Source organism: Saccopteryx bilineata, chromosome 3, assembly GCF_036850765.1.
Source record: "Saccopteryx bilineata isolate mSacBil1 chromosome 3, mSacBil1_pri_phased_curated, whole genome shotgun sequence".
In the NCBI taxonomy this organism is placed as follows: domain Eukaryota; kingdom Metazoa; phylum Chordata; class Mammalia; order Chiroptera; family Emballonuridae; genus Saccopteryx; species Saccopteryx bilineata.
The window spans coordinates 274,239,191-274,259,590 of record NC_089492.1 but is presented as its reverse complement, the minus strand read 5'-3'; the positions used below and the strand labels follow the sequence as shown (position 1 = coordinate 274,259,590).

Sequence of the window (20,400 nt, the reverse complement as noted above, 5' to 3'; positions counted from 1 at the left end):
GACCCCAATAGTCTGTTACAGTTTCCTGGCTTCCAGGCAGAAGATGCCCAAACTCATTTTTCCTGCTCTGGATCTGGAACTAGATATTTATGAAAATAGCCTTGATTTCCTTTTCCTTTCATTTTTAATTTTTTTAATTAAAAATGGTATTTAGAGACCAAATCTGTGCACTAGGGGTGTTCAGTTACTACTAGGTTGGTCATTGCTTCTCGGCAGAATTGAAAGATACATATTGCATTGCCTGACCTGTGGTGGTGCAGTGGGTAAAGGGTCGACCTGGAACCCTGAGGTCGCCAGTTCAAAACCCTGCACTTGTCTGGTCAAGGCACATATGGGAGTTTATGCTTCCTGCTCCTCCCCCCTTTCTCTCTCTTCTAAAAAATGAATTTTAAAAAAAGATACATACTTCATTCCACTATCTAATTCAGACCTAAGATAATACTAAATGTCTTTAATACTTGTAACTCTGATACATTGAAAATCTTGATTCCTAATGCCATTAACATTATTATGTATCCACTTTATCCTAAAACATATCTGTTTTAAAGTAGCAATATCAATTTTACTACTAACAATAAGACTAATAAATGCAATTTAATATTTCTATTCAGTTCTAGCTATCCTTAGTCTATTCCATTAGGGAGGTACAATCAAAATATTTATAAAATCACTTGAAATTTTCTGTGTAGTTATGCTACCAATCTGACATACAAATGGTTCATGTTTCCCTTTATTTTTAATTTTATGAAGTATTTTATTCTTTTTTATTGAACTTTCTTATAAATATGCAAAATATTTACCAGGCTCCAAAACAGTAACTATATAATAAAATAGATTCAGTGAAGTCTCTTCTCTGTCCCCCCTCCGATCCACACAGTAAACCATTTTTAGAAGACTGGGGTTGACAAAACAGCTGTGGTACATACAATGGAGTATTACTCGACCATTAGAAAGAATGAAATTTTATCATTTGCAACAGCATGGACCTAGAGTATTATGCTAACTGAAATAAGTCAGAGAAAGACAAATACCATATAATTTCTCTTATATGTGGAATCTAAACACCAATATAAATGAACAAACAAAACAGACTCCTAGATACAGGGCATATAGGAGACTGGGTAAAAAAGGTGAAGGGGGTCCTGGCCGGTTGGCTCAGCGGTAGAGCGTCGGCCTGGCGTGCAGGGGACCCGGGTTCGATTCCTGGCCAGGGCACATAGGAGAAGCGCCCATTTGCTTCTCCACCCTCCCCTCCTTCCTCTCTGTCTCTCTCTTCCCCTCCCGCAGCCAAGGCTCCATTGGAGCAAAGATGGCCCAGGCACTGGGGATGGCTCCTTGGCCTCTGCCCCAGGCGCTAGAGTGGCTCTGGTCGCGGCAGAGTGACGCCCCGGAGGGGCAGAGCATCGCCCCCTGGTGGGCAGAGTGTCGCCCCTGGTGGGCGTGCCGGGTGGACCCTGGTAGGGCGTATGCGGGAGTCTGTCTGACTGTCTCTCCCCATTTCCAGCTTCAGAAAAATACAAAAAAAAAAAAAGGTGAAGGCCCTAACCAGGCGGTGGCACAGTGGGTAGAGCATTGGACTGGGATGCGGAGGACCCAGGTTCGAGACCCAAGATCGCCAGCTTGAGCACGGGCTCATTTGGTTTGAGCAAGGCTCACCAGCCTGAGCCCAAGATCGCTGGCTCGAGCAAGGGGTCACTCAGTCTGCTGTAGCCCCCTGGTCAAGGCACATATGAGAAAGCAATCAATGAACAACTAAGGTGCCCATAATGCCTTCCTGTCTGTCTGTCCCTCTCTCTGACTCTCTTTGTCTCTGTCACACACACACACACACACACACACACACGCACACAAAAGGTGAAGGGATTGAGAAGTACAGATTGGTAGTTACAAAATAGTCATAGGAATATAAAGTACAGCATAGGAAATATAGTCAATAATATTGTAATAAATATGTATGGTGCCAGATGGTACTGGAAATATCAGGAACACTTTGCAAAGTATATGATTGTTTAATCACTATGTTATACACCTGAAACTAATACAAAATAATACTGAATGTAAGCTGTAATTGAAAAAATAATTTTTAGGCCCTGGTCAGTGGCTCAGTGGATAGAGTTGTCCCGGTTCACCAAGGTCACAGGTTTGATCCCCAGTCAGGGCACATATGAGAAGCAACCAATGACTACACAACCAAACAGAACGAGTTGATGTTTTTTTCTCTCTCTCTCTCTCAAATGTATAGGAAAAAAAAAATACCATTAGGAAAATATATCACACTCCTAACACAGCAGGCAGGCTATTATATCATTTTAAGTAATAATTTGTAAAAAACCAAAAAGGTCCTTATCAAAATGGTAAGATGCCATAGCTGGAGTAGGAACACTGCATGTTGCAAAAGCTGCCTTTTTTTTTTTTTTTTTTTTTTACAGCTGAGTAGCACTTCATTCCCATGTACTGTAATTTATTCAGCCAGTTCTTATTGACATGTAAGCACTTTCTGATCGTTAGCTATAAAAATAATGCCATGATGAATAGCCCTGTGCATACAGCTTTTTGTATTTTTACCAATATACCACTAGGATAGAGTCCTAGAAGTTAAAAAATCTAACCTAGAATTACTGGGCGAAAGAGTAAAAAACAGGTAATGTGGGTATATACTGGCAAATTTCCTTAATTAGAGTTCATCTTTTGCCTTCCCACTAGCGATGCATTACTGTATCTGAGAATGCTATCCTCAGGTGTATTTTCTAATCTAACACCACACATAGAGAAGGCTGCAGAGAATTACAGATAAGATTCCTGTCTCAAGAGTCCCAGGAACTCTCAGTCCAGCAGGAGAAAACCTGTGGGCAAACAAATAATGATATAATGTAATAAATAGGGGGTGATTTACCCTGAAGAAAGGTTAAACTTCAGAGTCCCTCACTTAGAAACCCTTTCCCAGGGCCCAGCAATGTGTTTACAAGGCCATTTTGTAATCGTTTTCTTAAAGAAGACACTCCAAATTGTTTCAGGCTTCACAAGCCCTAAATCCAACACACAGACTTTAGATTCACCCTATCTTTGGGGTGGATTTCAAGTCTCAGTTCTGCAGCCAGCTTGAAATGAGGGACTCCTGTATTTAATGACTCAGACAAACAAAAGGAAAAACCTCCTCTGGCCTAGAGATAACCTTCCCGATTCTAACCAATTACCCGTACAGGTAGCTGTGTTCACAGAGCCTTCTGTATTTTCCCTGTACTTTCAAGAGCAGAAACCAAGCCTTGGCTGACTTTAGTAGTCCTGGTAGAAAGGTGGAGATTGGTACATGGAACTCAGGACAAAAGTCTGGAACAGAGTTCAGAGCAGTTTTGGGAGGAATGGGGGGCGGTGTTACACCAGGGGAGTGGGTGTTCAAAGCAGGCCTCCTCCCCCCTAAAAAAGACACCTCTGGGTCAAGTAAGTCAGAGTTCTGTTTCCTCATTTGTAAAAACAGTTCATAATAAAGCCTGCCTTTGTGGGAATTTGATTAGGATTAGGAGATAGAATTTAAAGATCTGACCTAGTTATAGACCAGGGGTTGGGAACCTATGGCTCGCAGACAAATCTTTAATAAAAAAATAATAATGTTAAAAATAGAAAACATTCTCATGTATTACAATCCATTCATTTCCTACCCCTCATGTTCATGGTTGCGGGAGGCTGGAGCCAATCACAGCTGTCCTCTGGGACAACACCAAATTTTTATTGGATAATGCCTAATGTACATGGGTCGTTGCATGGCTCTCACGGAATTACATTCTAAAATATGTGGTTCATGGCTCTCTCAGCCGAAAAGGTTCCCAACCCCTGTTCTAGACTCTAGAGAAGTCAATAAATTGAGGACAGAAAATAAAATGGGTAATTGGTTCCTTGAAGGCAGTGACGGATTCTTTGCCCACCGTGCCTTATACAGCAGTGGGAGGAGGAACAATTACCTTATTTACCAAATAGTAGGTGCATAATAAGTGAAGAAGGAATGGACATTCCTGGTGGATGCTTATTGATCTGTGTAACTAACTGAATGACTGGTTAGTCCTGGTCTCTGAGTAACTGACAGTCCGGAGCTGGCTCAAACGAAAGCGCGTGCTGGATGTGCCTGACGGCTGTCAGGCGGCCCCATCACTCGGACTGACCGTCAGGCCCGCGAGACCGGCTGAGTTCCTTGTCAATCTAGGCCCCGGCCGGCTGGGACCGCCGCCTCCAGCCGCGCGCCCGCTGGATCCCCCCTCTCCACGACCCCGCGGGTGCGGCCGCTGAGCAGGACCTGCGCGGGCGACAGCAGTCAGGGGCCGGCGCCACAGCCCCTTCCTTCTCGCGCCGGGCAGGGCGCCCCGAGTCCCGTCAGCCGCGGCCCAGGAACAATGAGGCGCCGGCTTCTTTAAGGGAGATACCACCGCGCCGGCGGGGCAGGGGACGGCTTCTTCCCAGATGATTGCACCCAGCCCCGCGCCGCCGCCGTCTCGGCAACTGCATCGCCAGCGAACAAGGCTCAGTGACTGACAAAAGGTGAAGCCTCCCTCCCGGCGGGGCGGGCACCAGGCCTCCCAGCTCCGGCCGCGCCTCCACGCGGACCCGCCGAAACGCCCCGCATCCAGCACGCACCCCAGGCCCGCGCCGAGGAAGATGCACCAGGCGTCCCACCCTAGCGACTCTCGCACACCTGCCCGCGGCTGGGTAGGTCGGCAGGAGAGCGGGGAGGGGGTGGGGTGAGGGAGGGGCCACCGCGCAGAGCGCGCACCCCCTGCTCGGGCGTGCTGCTGAGGTCCGGTCCCGGCGCCGCGCGGGATGCGGCTGGAGCACAACCGAGTCTCGAGCTAGCGGTGGCCTCGCGCTCCCGGCCCTGGCCTTCCCTGCGTGGAGGAACAGGAGTGGTGCGTGCCGGAGCGCGTACACCTTTTGCAAATCCCGGCTCCTGGAAGCCAGGGGAGCAGCAAGGCCGCCAGGGGAGCGCCGGGCGCCCGCCCAATAGGGACAGCGCGAGGTGTCCCGGCCCGCGCTACGGAAAGCCGGAGGGGGGCGGGGCCGCGAGGCGTAAGGGTGTGTGTCCGCGCACCACGGGGGCGCGCGCCGGCCTCTGACTGGAGGCCGCGGCGGCGGAGGCGCGAGCTGCCCGATAATGGCGGCCTGCAGAGCCCGTGAGAGGGAGAAGCGGCGGCGGCTACCCTGAGGTAAATTCGGCCCTACAGCCTGGCAGAGAGGCCCTGCACGTGCCTCCCTCTCCAGGGGGGCTGTCACAGATCTGTCAGCCGAGGGATCCTGGGGAAGGCCTCGCGCTCCCTGGCCTCCGGCCCGCACACCTCAGGCCACCCGCCTCCTCTTTTAAAGCCTGTGGCCTCTCCCCCAGGCCTCTGGCCTCAGCCTCCAGCCCCAGGACTGGACCCTGCGGGTTAGAGGCCTCGGGAGGATTCCCCTGGCTTTCATCTGGACGCTGCTGAGGAGGGGGTGGGCCTGGTACTTGGCCAATGAGCTGGGCCCTGGGCCTCCACGTCTGGCAACACCTCTGCCCGGCACCGGCCCTAGCCGGGCACCGGCAGGTGTGTGGCCCGCCGGCCCGCGTCCGAGCGCTGAGCTGGCGCAGCGGGCGCGAGAGCCCGGGATGCCCGCCTGGGCACGGGGGATCGCACGGGCTGCATCATCGTCTCGCGTTGTAACCCGGATCGCAAGGATTTCCTAAACACCTCCCCCTTGTTCAGGTGCTCTCTCCTCTGGATGTATGGGACAGCTTCAAAGACGCAGCCACTTTGAGATGGACAATAATTGGCGACCCGCGGAGAGCAGGAAAAAAAAAAGTCTGCAGTGTAGTTGGGGCAGGGGATTCTGGGCCAGGAAATCAGACACTAGGAAATACACTAGGAACTTGAAGGGTGGGTGTCCAATCAGAGGAAGTGTGACTGAGAAGCAATCTCGGAAGCTTTTGTTTGCTTTTTTAAATCGATACTATGGACTTAAAGTAGCTGTTCCCAGGTTTTCAGGCTCAAGGGTCAGTAGCTTTTTGTTCCCCCAAACAAAGACAGTCCCTTGATATGTAGGACAGTTTTGAGTAGCAAAAATAACCTAGATCTAAATAACCCCTGTTAAACCACAAATAGGTAATCATAGTCTAAGTAGCTTCCTTTATTTTTAAAGGAACATGTTTCTCCACAAACTTTATTTCCACCTAATTGGCAATAAATAAGGAAGTAAAGTAAAATAGGAACATATACATTTTGACTGTTTACTTTCAAATAGTAAAACAGTATACGTTTTCAGTTCTACATATGATCTGGTTCACTTTCAGTCCCTAAGCATAAGCCAGGTGTTTGTATTTCTAACTGTGAGGGTTTTTGTTTTTTGTTGTTTTTAATTTGGTTGTTTTATGACCTTTTATGTGACTGTCAGCTTTAAAGAGAAGCTGGAATTTGTTTATTGATCAGTAAGAATGCTGAATTTCTTGGTTTATTTTTAACAGTATTGAAGCAGTTTGTGTAAGAGGCAATACAGTGTAATGGATTAAATTTTGGATGTCAGAGCCAAATGGCTTGATTTCAAATCTCAGGTCAACAACGCCTAGCTGACCTTGGATATGTTGCTTAAACTCTGCATGCTTTAGTTTCCTCATCTGTAAAATGACCATAATAGTATCTACTTCATAACATTATTAGGCACATTAAGTGTATTAATGCATATATCTGACAGAGGGCTGATATCCAGAATACATGGTAGGGTAAAAGTGGGTTTACAGTTGTTCATATGGAAAATAATACAGTAATTTATTAAGTAATACAAGAATAAACTTTCGTATACTCACAACTGTAAACCTACTTTTGCCCCACTAGTAAACCTACTTTTGCTTGGAACAGTTCCTGATACATGGTAAGTTCTACATAAATGTTAGCTGCTTTACTGTTATTAAAATATTTAGATTTGTCCAAGATATAGCAAATATCTCTCAAGCATTGCAAACAGTGAGACCAATGATAACTAAATCATACATAAAAAGAAATACAAGCCAATAGGCATGCTTAATTTCAATAGAGCACTTTGTTGATTTTTCCAGAAACCTTGACCTTGAAGATGGTGAGTAGCCAGCCAAAGTACGATCTAATACGGGAGGTAGGCCGAGGTAGTTACGGTGTTGTGTATGAAGCCGTCATCAGAAAGACCTCTGCACGGGTGGCAGTGAAGAAAATTCGATGCCATGCTCCTGAGAATGTTGAACTAGCCCTGCGTGAATTCTGGGCACTAAGCAGTATCAAGAGCCAACATCCAAATGTGATTCACTTGGAGGAATGCATCCTACAAAAAGATGGGATGGTGCAAAAGATGTCCCATGGCTCTAATTCTTCCCTTTATTTACAGGTATGTGTGGCTGAATGGGAAATAGAGATGATTTGAACGTAGCACTGGTGAGCAAGAAGAGGAGTAAAAGAGTCAAATGGACTACTTTTAAATGCAGGTGTTGCCTGGCCTGTGGTGACGCAGTGGATAAACCTTTGGCCTGGAATGCCAAGGTTGCCAGTTCGAAACCCTGGGCTTCCCTGGTCAAGGCACATACAACAAGCAAGCAATGAACAACTAATATGAAGCAACTATGAGTTGATACTTACCATTCCATGCTCCCCTTTCTCTCCTGTCTCTGTAAAAACCAATAAATAAAGTATTTTTTAAAATGCAGGTGTTTACATAGTTAGGAGTAGATAGGGGCCTACCAAGAATTGGGTTACATGTTTGCTATAAAACAAGGTTTTATTTAAACCTGTGATGCAAATACCTAAGAATAAAAAAAGCCACCTGTTATGCCATGATACTTGCCAATCTGCATATGAATGGGGCAAGATAGGAACTAGGAAAGTGATCAAGACTAGAGTCTAATAAAGTATACTTATTTGAAATCAATTTTTTTAAAACTGAAGACAGAAGAAAAGGAAACACTCCACAACCAATAGCAGCACCCATAGGTAATTGAGCACTGGTTAGAATATAAGCCTTTGTTCTTAAATGCTTATATGGTTTCTTAATCATTCAGTTCTACTTAATTTTCATGAAGTATATAGCTTAGCACTTGTTATTAATAGTGCTAAAGCTAATGTTAGGATTCCTGCTTAGTTCAATGGTTTGTACTAAGTGCTTTAAAGGCAGTTGCTAAGAACAATACTATGAGGAAAGTATTATTATCTCCATTACAGATGAAGAAACAGAGGCTTAGAATATATAATGAATTTATCCAAAGTCACATAGCTAGCAAGTAACAGAATTGGGAGATGAACATAAGTCTCTGACAACAAAAAAAACCCTAGTGTTCTCTTAACCTCCAAATTACTCTTTTGCAGCCCTGGGAAAAGCATTAACATATGAAAACAGAAAAGGTTAGGTATTTTTTTTAAGTTGGCTTCTGCCATATATCAAAATCTCTAGTAGCTCTAAGAAAAGATACTAAGGCATAGCTAATTAAAGGCAAGAGCAAAATTTCTTAAGTCCAGTCATTTTTTTTAATGTTTATTTTACAGATTTTAGAGGAAGGGAGAGAGACAGGAACTTCAGTCTGTTCCTGGATGTGCCCTAACCAGGGATTGAACTGGCAACCTTTGCGCTTTGGGACGATCCTCTAACCAACTGAGCTATCCAGCCAGGGCAAGTCCAGTCATTCCTGGAAAAGGAAATAATTTTCCATGAGTATGTCTAAATTCAGAATTTACCATCAGGGTGCAAAAGTCTGTTTAAAACAACAAAGGCTTATAAGACTAGGAACAACAGAACAAACAATACTTGTAATTAGAAACTTGAAATTTTCATTGTATGGTGAATAAATATTAATCCTGAAAGTCTAGTTTATATTGCAGTTTAACATGCTATGCCCTGCAGTTTTCTAACTGAATATAAAACACAACTTTTTTGCCTCTATTTGAATTATTGTTTACTTTTATAAAAATGCTTAATTTGTAAGTTGCACTCATAGAAAATATCGGAAATATTCTTAACACCACATTTCCTCTTAAAAGTGTATAGAACCGTACTGAACTTTGCATTGAATTTTGGAGACCAAGATGCATAATCTTTTTCCAAAAGACATTTAAACATGTGACTTAGTGCTTATGGTATCCTTGAGTCCAGATCAAGTAATCCTTATAGTACTAGTTATTAGCTGGTCTTTCAAGGCTTGAACGTGTAAGTACTTCCAGACTTGATTCAGTGATTTTTTTTTTTTTTTAATCCAAAGCATCTTTTCGTTTAATAGTCTCTTTCCTCTTTTAAAGCTTAATAGACCTGTGTTTGACTTGTGGCACTTTTTGCTCAGTGTACAACCTTGGGTAATAACCTAACTTTTCCCAGAATCTGTATCTTTGTATGTAAAATAGGAATAATAATTTCCGTCTTCCATGGGAGTTGTCGAAATTAGAGGTGATACAGATACAGTACTTGGCACATAGGATATACTCAGTGCTGGGTAGCTCTAAATTATCTTTTCTATGGATTTGTTTAGTTAACCAAATATCCATCAACACTATTAAGCAAGTGCCTTCTTTAAATTTACATCTGGTAAAGATAATCAAACAAATCTAGGGAGAGTCCCAATGCATGGTCTTCTCCATTCTCGATACAAATTTTTTATTTTTCTCCATGTTTTTCCAGATAGTTTCGTTGTTGTCAGTTGGAATCATTAAATTAGTTGCTGATAGCTAAAAACCTCACCTAGAAGAAAATGTAAAACAAATAATTAACAGAGGACACACAGTCTCATGCATAGGAACTTAGTGGCCACTCTGCAAACTTGTGATGAGTGTCATGAGTGAGAAGTTCAGGATGGTATAGGAGCGTTAATAGGGAACCTGACATAATCCTGAAGTTCAGGAATTATGAACTGTTTCAACTAAAGCTTGCAGGGTAAAAAGGAATTAGCCAGGTGAGGAAAAAAACTTCCCAGGCAGAAAGAACTACACATATGAATCTATTGAAGCAAAAAGCGTGACACTTTCTACGAATTGAAAGAAGATAGTAAGACAATAGGTAGAGGTGTTTGTTTTTTTTTTAATTGATTGATTTTTAGAGAAAGGAAGTGGGGGGGGGCGCACATTGTTTTGTTTTCCACTTATTTATGCATTTATCGATTGATGCCTGTATGTGCCCTGACTGGGGATCGGGGATCGAACCCACAACCTTGGTACTTGGGGAGGATGCTCACCAACTGAGCTACTAGGCCAGGCTAGAAAGCTCAACAGGGGTCAAAGCACACAGGATCCCTTAGCCTCCGTTAAAGAATTTAGACTATATTCTAAGAGAACAAGGAAGCTATTGAAGGACTTTAGGCAAGAGAATCAATGGCTAATATCTTCTACATACAAAATTAAGCAAATTGGGCCTGACCTGTGGTGGTGCAGTGGGATAAAGCGTCGACCTGGAACACTGAGGTTGCCGGTTCGAAACCTTGGGCTTGCCTGGTCAAGGCACATATGGGAGTTGATGCTTCCTGCTCCTCCCCCTTCTCTCTCTCTCTCTCTCTCTCTCTCTCTAAAAAATCAATAAATAAAATATTTTTTTTAAAAAGCAAATTGTGCCCTGGCCGGTTGGCTCAGCGGTAGAGCGTCGGCCTAGCGTGCGGAGGACCTGGGTTCGATTCCCGGCCAGGGCACACAGGAGAAGCGCCCATTTGCTTCTCCACCCCTCCGCCGCGCCTTCCTCTCTGTCTCTCTCTTCCCCTCCCGCAGCCGAGGCTCCATTGGAGCAAAGATGGCCCCGGGCGCTGGGGATGGCTCCTTGGCCTCTGCCCCAGGCGCTAGAGTGGCTCTGGTCGCGGCAGAGCGACACCCCGGAGGGGCAGAGCATCGCCCCCTGGTGGGCAGAGCGTCGCCCCATGGTGGGCGTGCCGGGTGGATCCCAGTCGGGCGCATGCGGGGGTCTGTCTGACTGTCTCTCCCCATTTCCAGCTTCAAAAAAATACAAAAAAACAAAAAAACCCAATAAAGAAAAGAAAATTGCTATATCTCTCAATCAGAAGGCCTCAACTATAGCCCTGGGCCAGTTTTTGTATGACCTACATGCTAAAAATAGTTTTTACTTTTTCTGTGTATGGGGGGTATTTTTTTTTTGTATTTTTCCAAAGTGAGAAGTGGAGAGAGGCAGACAGACAGACTCCCACATACGTCAGACCGGGATCTACCCGGCAACCCACCAGGGGGCGATGCTCAGCCCATCTGGGGCGTTGCTCCTCTGCAGTCAGAGCCATTCTAGCGCCTGAGGTGGAGGCCATGGAGCCATCCTCAGTGCCCAGGCAACTTTGCTCCAATGGAGCCTCGACTGTGGGAGGGGAAGAGAGACAGAGAGGAAGGAGAGGGGGAGGGGTGGAGAAGCAGATGGGTGCTTCTCCTGTGTGCCCTGGCTGGGAATCTAACCTGGGACTTCCAGATGTCGGGCCAACGCTCTACCACTGAACCAACCAGCCAGGGCCAGTTTTTACATTTTTTTCAAAGATTTTATTTATTGATTTTACAAAGAGATTAGGGGGGTGTAGAGCAAGAAGTATCAACTCATAGTTGTTTCACTTTAATTGTTCATTGATTGCTTGTCATATGTGCCTTGACTGGGCAAGTCCAGGGATTCGAACTGGTGACCTCAGTATTTCAGGCTGACGCTTTATCCACTGTGACCACAGGCCAGGCAGTTTTTACATTTTTTAAGTTTTAAAAAAATAAAAGGAAAATTATTATGAAACAGACCTTATGTGGCTTGTCAAGCCTAAAATATCTATGTATTTACAATCTAGTCTTACTCTAAACCAGGGGTCCCCAAACTATGGCCCACGGGCCGCACGCAGCCCCCTGAGGCCATTTATCCGGCCCCCGCTGCACTTCTGGAAGGGGCACCTCTTTCATTGGTGGTCAGTGAGAGGAGCATAGTTTCCATTGAAATACTGGTCAGTTTGTTGATTTAAATTTACTTGTTCTTTATTTTAAATATTGTATTTATTCCCGTTTTGTTTTTTTACTTTAAAATAAGATATGTGCAGTGAGCATAGGGATTTGTTCATAGTTTTTTTTTATAGTCCGGCCCTCCAACGGTCTGAGGGACAGTGAACTGGCCCCCTGTGTAAAAAGTTTGGTGACCCCTGCTCTAATCCATTCTTTGAATACTGGGCCTCTGCATTACTCAAACTATTTAGGAAGTTTGTTTTTGAGGGTAAAGGCAGAAAAGGAGTAAATGAAGTAAGAGTGATGGTGCTGGTCTTTAATCTCAGCATATTTAGAAACAGTGTACCTGGTAAGTAACTGTGTTCTGTACCTTTCTATCATTTTCTTTCTTCACTGGCAAACACAACAAAGAAAATTCATGCAAAAAAGACATCTGCACAGCATTACAATTACTGCTATTTGCCAGGGGGGAGATGGCGTGGAGAGGTGTTCTTTGCTTCTGCCCGCAAAAATAACAAGAGGAAGTACCAGTAGATTTTAATGTAAAATTAGCAGTTCCTTTCATCTTCAACAACTCTGGCTTTCCTACTGAGTTTCTATTAAACCCATGGGTCTGAAGAGGACACCATAGAACAAAGGCTTACAAAACACTATATGCTTGTATTTTAGAATGGTAGTTCATGTTCAGTAAAGTAATATATTCTTGAATTTCAGATAATAAGATTTATAATTAGATAATAACAAAGTGATTTATTTTAGATTTTCAATTTGTATCAAAGGAATATTCAAACTCATATTTGAATTTTTATATCAAAATGAAAATATAGCCTGACCAGGCGGTGGCACAGTAGATAGAGCATTGGACTGGGACGCAGAGGACCCAGGTTCGAAACCCTGAGGTCGCCAGCTTGCGCATGGGTTCACCAGCTTGAGTGTGGGGTCGCTGGCTTGAGCCCAAAGGTCGCTGGTTTGAAGCCCAGGGTCGCTGGCTGAGCCCAAGTTCACTGGCTTGAGCAAGGGGTCGCTAGCTCTGCTGGAGCCCCCCAGTCAAGGCATATATGAGAAAGCAATCAATGAACAACTAAGGAGAATAAGGAGCCACAACAAAGAATTGATGCTTCTCATCTCTCTCCCTTCCTGTCTGTTCCCTCTCTCTGTCTGTCTCTCTCTCAGTCTCTGTCACACAAAAAAATGCAAATATGATTTTGATAGTATTTTTTTTTTCCATTTTTCTTAAGCTGGAAACAGGGAGAGACAGTCAGACAGACTCCCACATGCGCCCAACCGGGATCCACCCGGCACGCCCACCATGGGGCGATGCTCTGCCCACCAGGGGGCGATGCTCTGCCCATCCTGGGCGTCGCCATGTTGCGACCAGAACCACTCTAGCGCCTGAGGCAGAGGCCACAGAGCCATCCCCAGCGCCCGGGCCATCTTTGCTCCAATGGAGCCTTGGCTGCGGGAGGGGAAGAGAGAGATAGAGAGGAAAGCGCGGCAGAAGGGTGGAGAAGCAAATGGGCGCTTCTCCTGTGTGCCCTGGCCGGGAATCGAACCCTAGTCCTCTGCACGCTAGGCCGACGCTCTACCGCTGAGCCAACCGGCCAGGGCCTTGATAGTATTTTTTTAAATTCTTTATTTTTTAATTTTAGAGAGGAGAGAGAGCAGGGGGGAGGAGCAGGAAGCATCAACTTGTAGTGGTTGTTTCTCATATGTGCCTTGCATCTGGGCAAGCCTGGGACTTCAAACCCAGGTCAATGCTTTATCCACTGTGCCACCACATGTCAGGCATGATTTTTATAAATGGGTTTTTAGAAGCCACCCAATGGTAGAGATAGCCAACGTATTTGCATTCTGCTTATAGAATATATGAAGTAATGATGTCAGTCTTTTTCATCAGTGACTACAAGAACACTTTATTTCTCTAATCAGTTGTTTCTTGATCATTTTTCTCTCAATTTCTCGGATGATGTTGATAGTATATGTGCAATGAGTAAGAAGAATATTTCAGGCACTTTCATTTAATTGAATTTCCTAATTGAAATTTATATCCCAGCTGGCAATCTCCCAGGATCTAGCTGCTGAAATTTCAATGTTTTCATGAAGCTATTAGCTAAGTGGGTAGAGTTCAACTCCATCGGCATATACAGAAAATGTGCAGCCAGTTGGATACTTTTCAAAATAAAACCATTTTTAGCCTGACCAGGCGGTGGCGCAGTGGATAGAGCATCAGACTGGGATGCCGAGGACCCAGGTTCGAGACCCCGAGATCGCCACCTTGAGTGTGGGCTCATTTGGCTTGAGCAAAAAAAAAAAAGCTTACCAGCTTAGACCCAAGGTCACTGACTCAAGCAAGGGGTTACTCGGTCCTCTGAAGGCCCGCGGTCAAGGCACATATGAGAAAGCAGTCGGTGAACAACTAAGGTGTCGCAACGAAAAACTGATGATTGATGCGTCTCATCTCTCTTCGTTCCTGTCTGTCTGTCCCTGTCTATCCCTCTCTCTAACTCTCTCTCTGTCCCTGTAAAAAAAAAAAAAAAAACGAACCATTTTTAAATAAGTTTCTACCTCTTGACTTGGAGATTTAGCGTGTACTCATTAAGAAGTGACAATTTGAGCCTGACCAGACAGTGGCGCAGTGAATAGAGCTTTGGACTAGGATGTGGAGGACCCAGGTTCAAGACCCCAAGGTCGCCAGCTTGAGCGCGAGCTCATCTGGTTTGAGCAAGGATCACCAGCTTGAGCCCAAGGTCACTGGCTTGAGCAAGGGGTCACTCAGTCTGCTGTAGCCCCCTGGTCAAGGCACATATGAGAAAGCAATCAATGAACAGCTAAGGAACCGCAACAAAGAATTGATGTTTCTCATCTCTCTCCCTTCCCATCTGTCTGTCCCTATCCGGCCCTCTCTCTGACTCTCTCTGTCTCTCCCACAAGAAAAAAAAAAGAAGTGACAGTTAGAGCCTGGCCTGAGGTGGTACAGTGGATAGAGCATTGACCTGGAACACTGAGATCGCCAGTTTAAAACCCTGGGCTTGCTTGGTCAAGGCACATATGACAACAACTAAAATGAAGCATCTATGAGTTGATACTTCTCAGTCACTTCCCCACCTTTCTCTCTAAAATCAATAAATAAGATGTAAAAAAAAATGATAGTTTGAAGTACTGAAATTTAAAATAAAATGCACTTATGAAAACTATGGAATATTCACATAAAATTGGATTTTTTTTCTTTCTTACAGGGACAGAGAGAGTCAAAGAGGGATAGATAGGGATAGACAGACAGGAACAGAGAGAGATGAGAAGCATCAATCATCAGTTTTTCGTTGTGACGCCTTAGTTCATTGATTGCTTTCTCATATGTGCCTTGACCACAGGGCTACAGCAGACCAAGTAACCCCTTGCTCAAGCCAGCGACCTTGGGTCCAAGCTGGTGAGCTTTGCTCAAACCAGATGAGCCCGCGCTCAAGCTGGGGACCTCCGGGTCTCAAACCTGGGTCCTCCACATCCCAGTCCGACACTCTATCCACTGCACCACCACCTGGTCAGGCAGGAGACTCACTTAACCAGTTACTTTTTTTTTATAACTGAATTGTATAAACTGTGCAGATGATTACAATCTGGTTTCTTTTCCTTATAGCTTGTGGAGACTTCATTAAAAGGAGAAATTGCCTTTGATCCCAGAAGCGCCTATTACTTGTGGTTTGTGATGGATTTTTGTGACGGAGGAGATATGAATGAGTATCTGTTGTCCCGGAAACCCAATCGTAAAACTAACACCAGCTTTATGCTTCAGCTGAGCAGTGCCCTGGCTTTCTTGCATAAAAACCAGATCATCCACCGAGATCTTAAACCTGATAACATCTTGATTTCTCAAAGCAGGTTGGATACCAGTGACTTGGAACCCACACTGAAAGTGGCTGATTTTGGGCTAAGCAAAGTGTGTTCAGCCTCTGGGCAGAACCCAGAAGAACCTGTCAGTGTAAACAAGTGTTTCCTTTCCACCGCCTGTGGAACAGATTTCTACATGGCTCCTGAAGTGTGGGAGGGACATTACACAGCAAAAGCTGACATCTTTGCTCTGGGAATTATCATCTGGGCAATGCTGGAAAGGATCACATTTATAGACACGGAAACAAAGAAGGAACTCTTGGGGAGTTATGTAAAGCAAGGAACTGAAATTGTGCCTGTTGGGGAGGCACTTCTGGAAAATCCCAAAATGGAACTTCTCATTCCTGTGAAGAAAAAGTATATGAATGGGCGAATGAAACAACTGATTAAAGAAATGCTGGCTGCAAACCCTCAGGATCGTCCAGATGCTTTTGAATTAGAACTCAGATTAGTACAAATTGCATTTAAAGATAGTAGCTGGGAAACGTGACACATATTATTTGCAAATATCTTGGATGACATGCTGCTTCTGTTTTCACAGTGATGCAACATAATGTGGCTGAAAAAGGATATGAAAATCTGAATTCCACCTTCTAAGGGTTTAGTTTTTATTGTGGGATGTTTTTTTCCTCATTTTTCTTAAGTCCAAGCTGGCATTTTGTTAGTATGTTTTAAATGTATTACCAATGTGGGTGTAAAAAAAATTTTTTTAAATGATCATTGGTAGAAGTTTGGCAGGAAAATTCTTTAAGAGCCTAGAAGAAAAGACAGTCCAGTTTTCTGGAAATATATCTCCAGAAGTATTTTAGACATTCCTTGTCAGTATTAGGAATTTCCATGGAGGAAGAGGTTTGCATGCTGGTAATGCAACCTTTGAAGCTTTGTAAAGGAAACATATATGTATATATTTATGTATATGTAAGTATGTGAATGTGTGCATTTTGCATTCCATATGAAGAAAATGCCGGTTCTGTTTAAATTATTTAATGTAGGTTTGGGTTTTTGAGATTTGCTGGTGAAATCAGTAATGAAAAATAAAAGAACCTTCCTTCATCTTCTTACCCTGTCCCTCTAATGAAATCATACTAAGTTTTTTTTATTTTTGTAATATTATAGTTTTTTTTAAAGGCAACATTTTGGAGGGTCTAAAATAATCTTATTAAACAGAAATGAAATTAAGTGATCCAAAGCTGCTGAAATATGTTTGAGCTCTCCAGTGCCCCAGAGCTGCAGGAGTAGAATTAGCCGTGCAGTTGTGTGGCAGCAGTTGGCAAGGATATTGATGATTCAGTCATACTTTCTTTAGGTAGCCAAGCATTCAATTAATCAGTTAAACCACTGCATTGGGACATGTCTGCACTTGAGCATCTGTAATCTGAACACAGGATTCTTCTATTTCTGAAAACATTGCTATATATATGTACTGTTGTGTTTGATATGTTAATTTTTTATTTCAAGACTGTCTAAACCTCACCATAAAATTGAAGAAATCAAATGAGCTTTATCCTCACATTACCTGCTCTGATAGGGTCTCTTGTTTCATCACTGGAATTCCTATCATTTTGGCACTAATGCTGTTTCCTCTTGTCTAATTTGACACAGTAATGGTAGAGATATGGTTGTATTAAATGTTGATCACCTTTTTCTAATGTGAGAGATGATACCTATATAGTTTGGCAAATGAATAATATATTGTGGCATCAACTATATCTTTCAAGTAGAAAAGTTATAGATTTATACAATCACTTGGTTTGGTCTATGTCAAAGCCAGTAGACCATTATTCTTCTTGAAGTCATTTTGATTTTAACCTACATGATTATTTTCAGTTTGTTTTTCTGAAAATACAGATACTTAATATCTAAGGAAAGAAAATTTTCCTAAAACAGAACATTAACCTTTAAGGTTAGAGAGACTTTAAAACCATTTTTTTTATCTAAGTTAATATTTATAAAGCACTAGAATTTTTGGTCAAAAGTGTTTTTTAAAAATTAGAATATTGAAATCATCAATAGTTTGCATAATCTGTTCAAATGTTCCTTTGAGCTTCCACAACTTTTGGAATATTGCTATCATAATTTTTTTTCATATTTAAAATATGTTCAAGGGACTCTAGGGAGTGAAAAAGCACAAAGAAATTACAGTACATAAAATTTCTGAACTATGTGTTACTTGATCTGGAAGTTTGAAACTTGGACTAAAAGGTTTTATTAAAATAAGGCTTTTTAAAATAAAAGCAAAATGTCATATTTTAACATCACCTTCAAGATGATAAGCAGTGGAACAATACACTGGCACCTCATGATAATTGACCCTCTGGATCACCAAACTGGTATAACACGATCGGGCCAAGGGGACTGAAGTCAAAGCGTCATTATAATGCCTGTCAATAGCATGACAGATTCATGATGATTCACATGATGGTATGCCAGTACTTCATTTGCTCTTCAGATATCTATGTGTTGGGAGCAATGGTTTCCTAAGTACATAGTTTTGGGTCCTACATCATTTAAAAGTTAATGATTATAATTTATTTTGAAAGATTTTACCTATAAAGTGGAATTCTTTCTTTCACTGGTAAGGGTGTGAGGTGATCAGGAAGTTTCTTCTAGAATCTTCTCAAGTCCTTGTAATCTAAAATAGCCTAAGCTACCAAGCAAAACAACAGTAAATTTTTTGTCTTCATTTGTTCTTTCAGTCAGGAGATATTTATTAAGTACCTACTGTGTGCTCAGCACTGAAGGTCAGTTGACAAAATGACAAGTTAAAAATAGTGTATAGCCACAGGTCTTTTCCAGCCAGGAGGAAGAAATACAAGATGACTAGCAATACTTGAAAATTCCTGGATATTTGCTAGAGGAAAAATGAAAGCAAGAATTTGTGCACAGTGCCTTGCCCATAATAGGTACTCAATAAACAAGTATTCTTCATAGAGCCTCTTGCCATGGATTATAGTGTTTTATGAAATTTGTCTTAATTGAAAAAAGACCAAATATTTCAAATAAGCTTATAGGCAGCTGTGGCCAGTTAAAATATGGGGTTGTACAGTTAGTTCCTAGAATGTTATTTTGCACTAGTTGTCACTTAGGAGGGTTCCTGTAAATTTTTTGGTGCTAAGGGATACTTTGTCATGATGATGAAGTAAGTGTTAAGTGTTGGTTTAATAGCACACTGAATAGTTTTTTCTGCTGGTCTGTTTTTTCCTCTTTGTTGTTGTTTCTAATTGTAAAAATGTTTATCAAACTATTGTAGCAGCTACAAAATAATTCACCAGCATGACAAAATGGTCAAAAATATGTCATCAGCACTTCAAAATGAAAGCAACTTTTGAAATTTTCTTTTTAAATTGTCAAATATATTTTATGAAGAATTTATAAAAGGGGGAAATGATTGTAATTTATTGTTCATGACTTTTTTTTTTTTAAATAAAGTGAGTTTCAACAACAAAAAAAAAACCCTGGAAATTCTCCATTACTGCTTCGGTGGCTCACTGAGTAGTTCCATAGTGCATTACTCATGAACGTGACAGAGGATATAAAATTTGAAACAATGTCATTTTCAGCCTTATCTATTAAACTTTCAGTAATAGCAGCTATTGCTCAGAAAAAGAAGATTTAATTATAGGAGTTCCTTTCAGCATTTTAAGTTCTCCAAAATTTTAGTGCTTACTATCTTGTAGTATTTCTCAGAATAACTTGTATTGCCTGAAATTTTACTTTTACTTATCTTTCTCATTAAGCTGAGGATGCATTCCAGACTCAGAATGAAGTCAAGAAGATGCAGTTTTTCAGTCTATAACTTGAGACCATGGTTTCTTTTCTGTAAAATCATCTGGCCCACTCTTTTCTTTCCTTAATAGGTTTTATTATGTATGCCTTCTCCAGAATGTACAAACTACTGAGGATATAGTGTACTTGGTGGTCCAGTGCAACTGCAGAGGGGAAGTGGCAGGAGAAAATATTCACGTGTGATCCAGTGATGAGTAGGAAAGCAGGCATCAGAAATTGTGTCTGCTTTGGGCTCTGCCACCTTTTCCTGGTATAACCTTTGTAGACAGGCAAATTTTGCTTTCTATTTAGACAGTAACTTTTTAAATTTAATCTTAAAACTGTTAATATTGTGCTTACAAGCTTTTTTGTAACCCTTTGCAGTTTACAAAGTGCCTTCTTATGGTCTTTGCATATCTTTCCAATAGGTTTTACTTAAAAATAAAGGCTGATTCCTTGATTTTTTAGTAATAACAGCAGTTAGTGAGGTAATGGTTTTACCCAAGCACCCAGTTTAGTGTCTAATCTCTGACCCCAGTTGGAGTTTTCTCTAACAATAAAGCTTTATCTTTCTCAATGAAGTAATGACCCTTAGTTATTTGGTCTTTAAATTCAAATGTTGCTGTCAACCAATCATAGATGTCTGCTAAAGTGCAGTGTAATGATAAAACAGTTGGTTTGTGGTTAGATAACTTCTAGTTGAGAAAACCTACCAGCCAGGCAACCACACCTCTTGAGGGCAAAGTGCGTCTTTTAAAAGCAGTACTGGACTTTCCCTTTTGCAATGATTTTTCATTGGTTATAAAGGAATTGTTTTTTTTCTTTTTCTGAAAGATGCCTGGGTTTT

The 20,400-nt window shown here is 42.4% G+C and overlaps 1 protein-coding gene across 2 annotated transcripts; it reads left to right on the top strand.

Annotated features, from left to right (window-relative positions):
• The first annotated feature begins 3,756 nt into the window (after positions 1-3,756).
• On the top strand, positions 3,757-19,226 carry PDIK1L (PDLIM1 interacting kinase 1 like). Of its 2 annotated transcripts, none has more exons than XM_066270036.1 (3): positions 3,757-4,695; positions 7,058-7,359; positions 15,538-19,226. In XM_066270036.1, exons 2-3 carry the CDS (start codon positions 7,075-7,077, stop codon positions 16,276-16,278), a joined length of 1,026 nt encoding a protein of 341 aa, XP_066126133.1. In that variant the 5' UTR covers positions 3,757-4,695; positions 7,058-7,074; the 3' UTR covers positions 16,279-19,226. The 2 variants fall into 2 exon arrangements, with proteins under 2 accessions (XP_066126133.1, XP_066126132.1); XM_066270035.1 differs by lacking the exon at positions 3,757-4,695 and adding an exon at positions 4,726-5,189.
• The last annotated feature ends 1,174 nt before the right edge of the window (positions 19,227-20,400 follow it).

Excerpts from the sequence above, each read along its gene's own strand:
- PDIK1L (XM_066270036.1), top strand. The coding sequence starts at position 7,075 with ATGGTGAGTAGCCAGCCAAAGTACGATCTAATACGGGAGGTAGGCCGA. Across the intron at positions 7,360-15,537 it reads ATTCTTCCCTTTATTTACAG|CTTGTGGAGACTTCATTAAA; the intron begins GTATGTGTGGCT and ends TTTTCCTTATAG.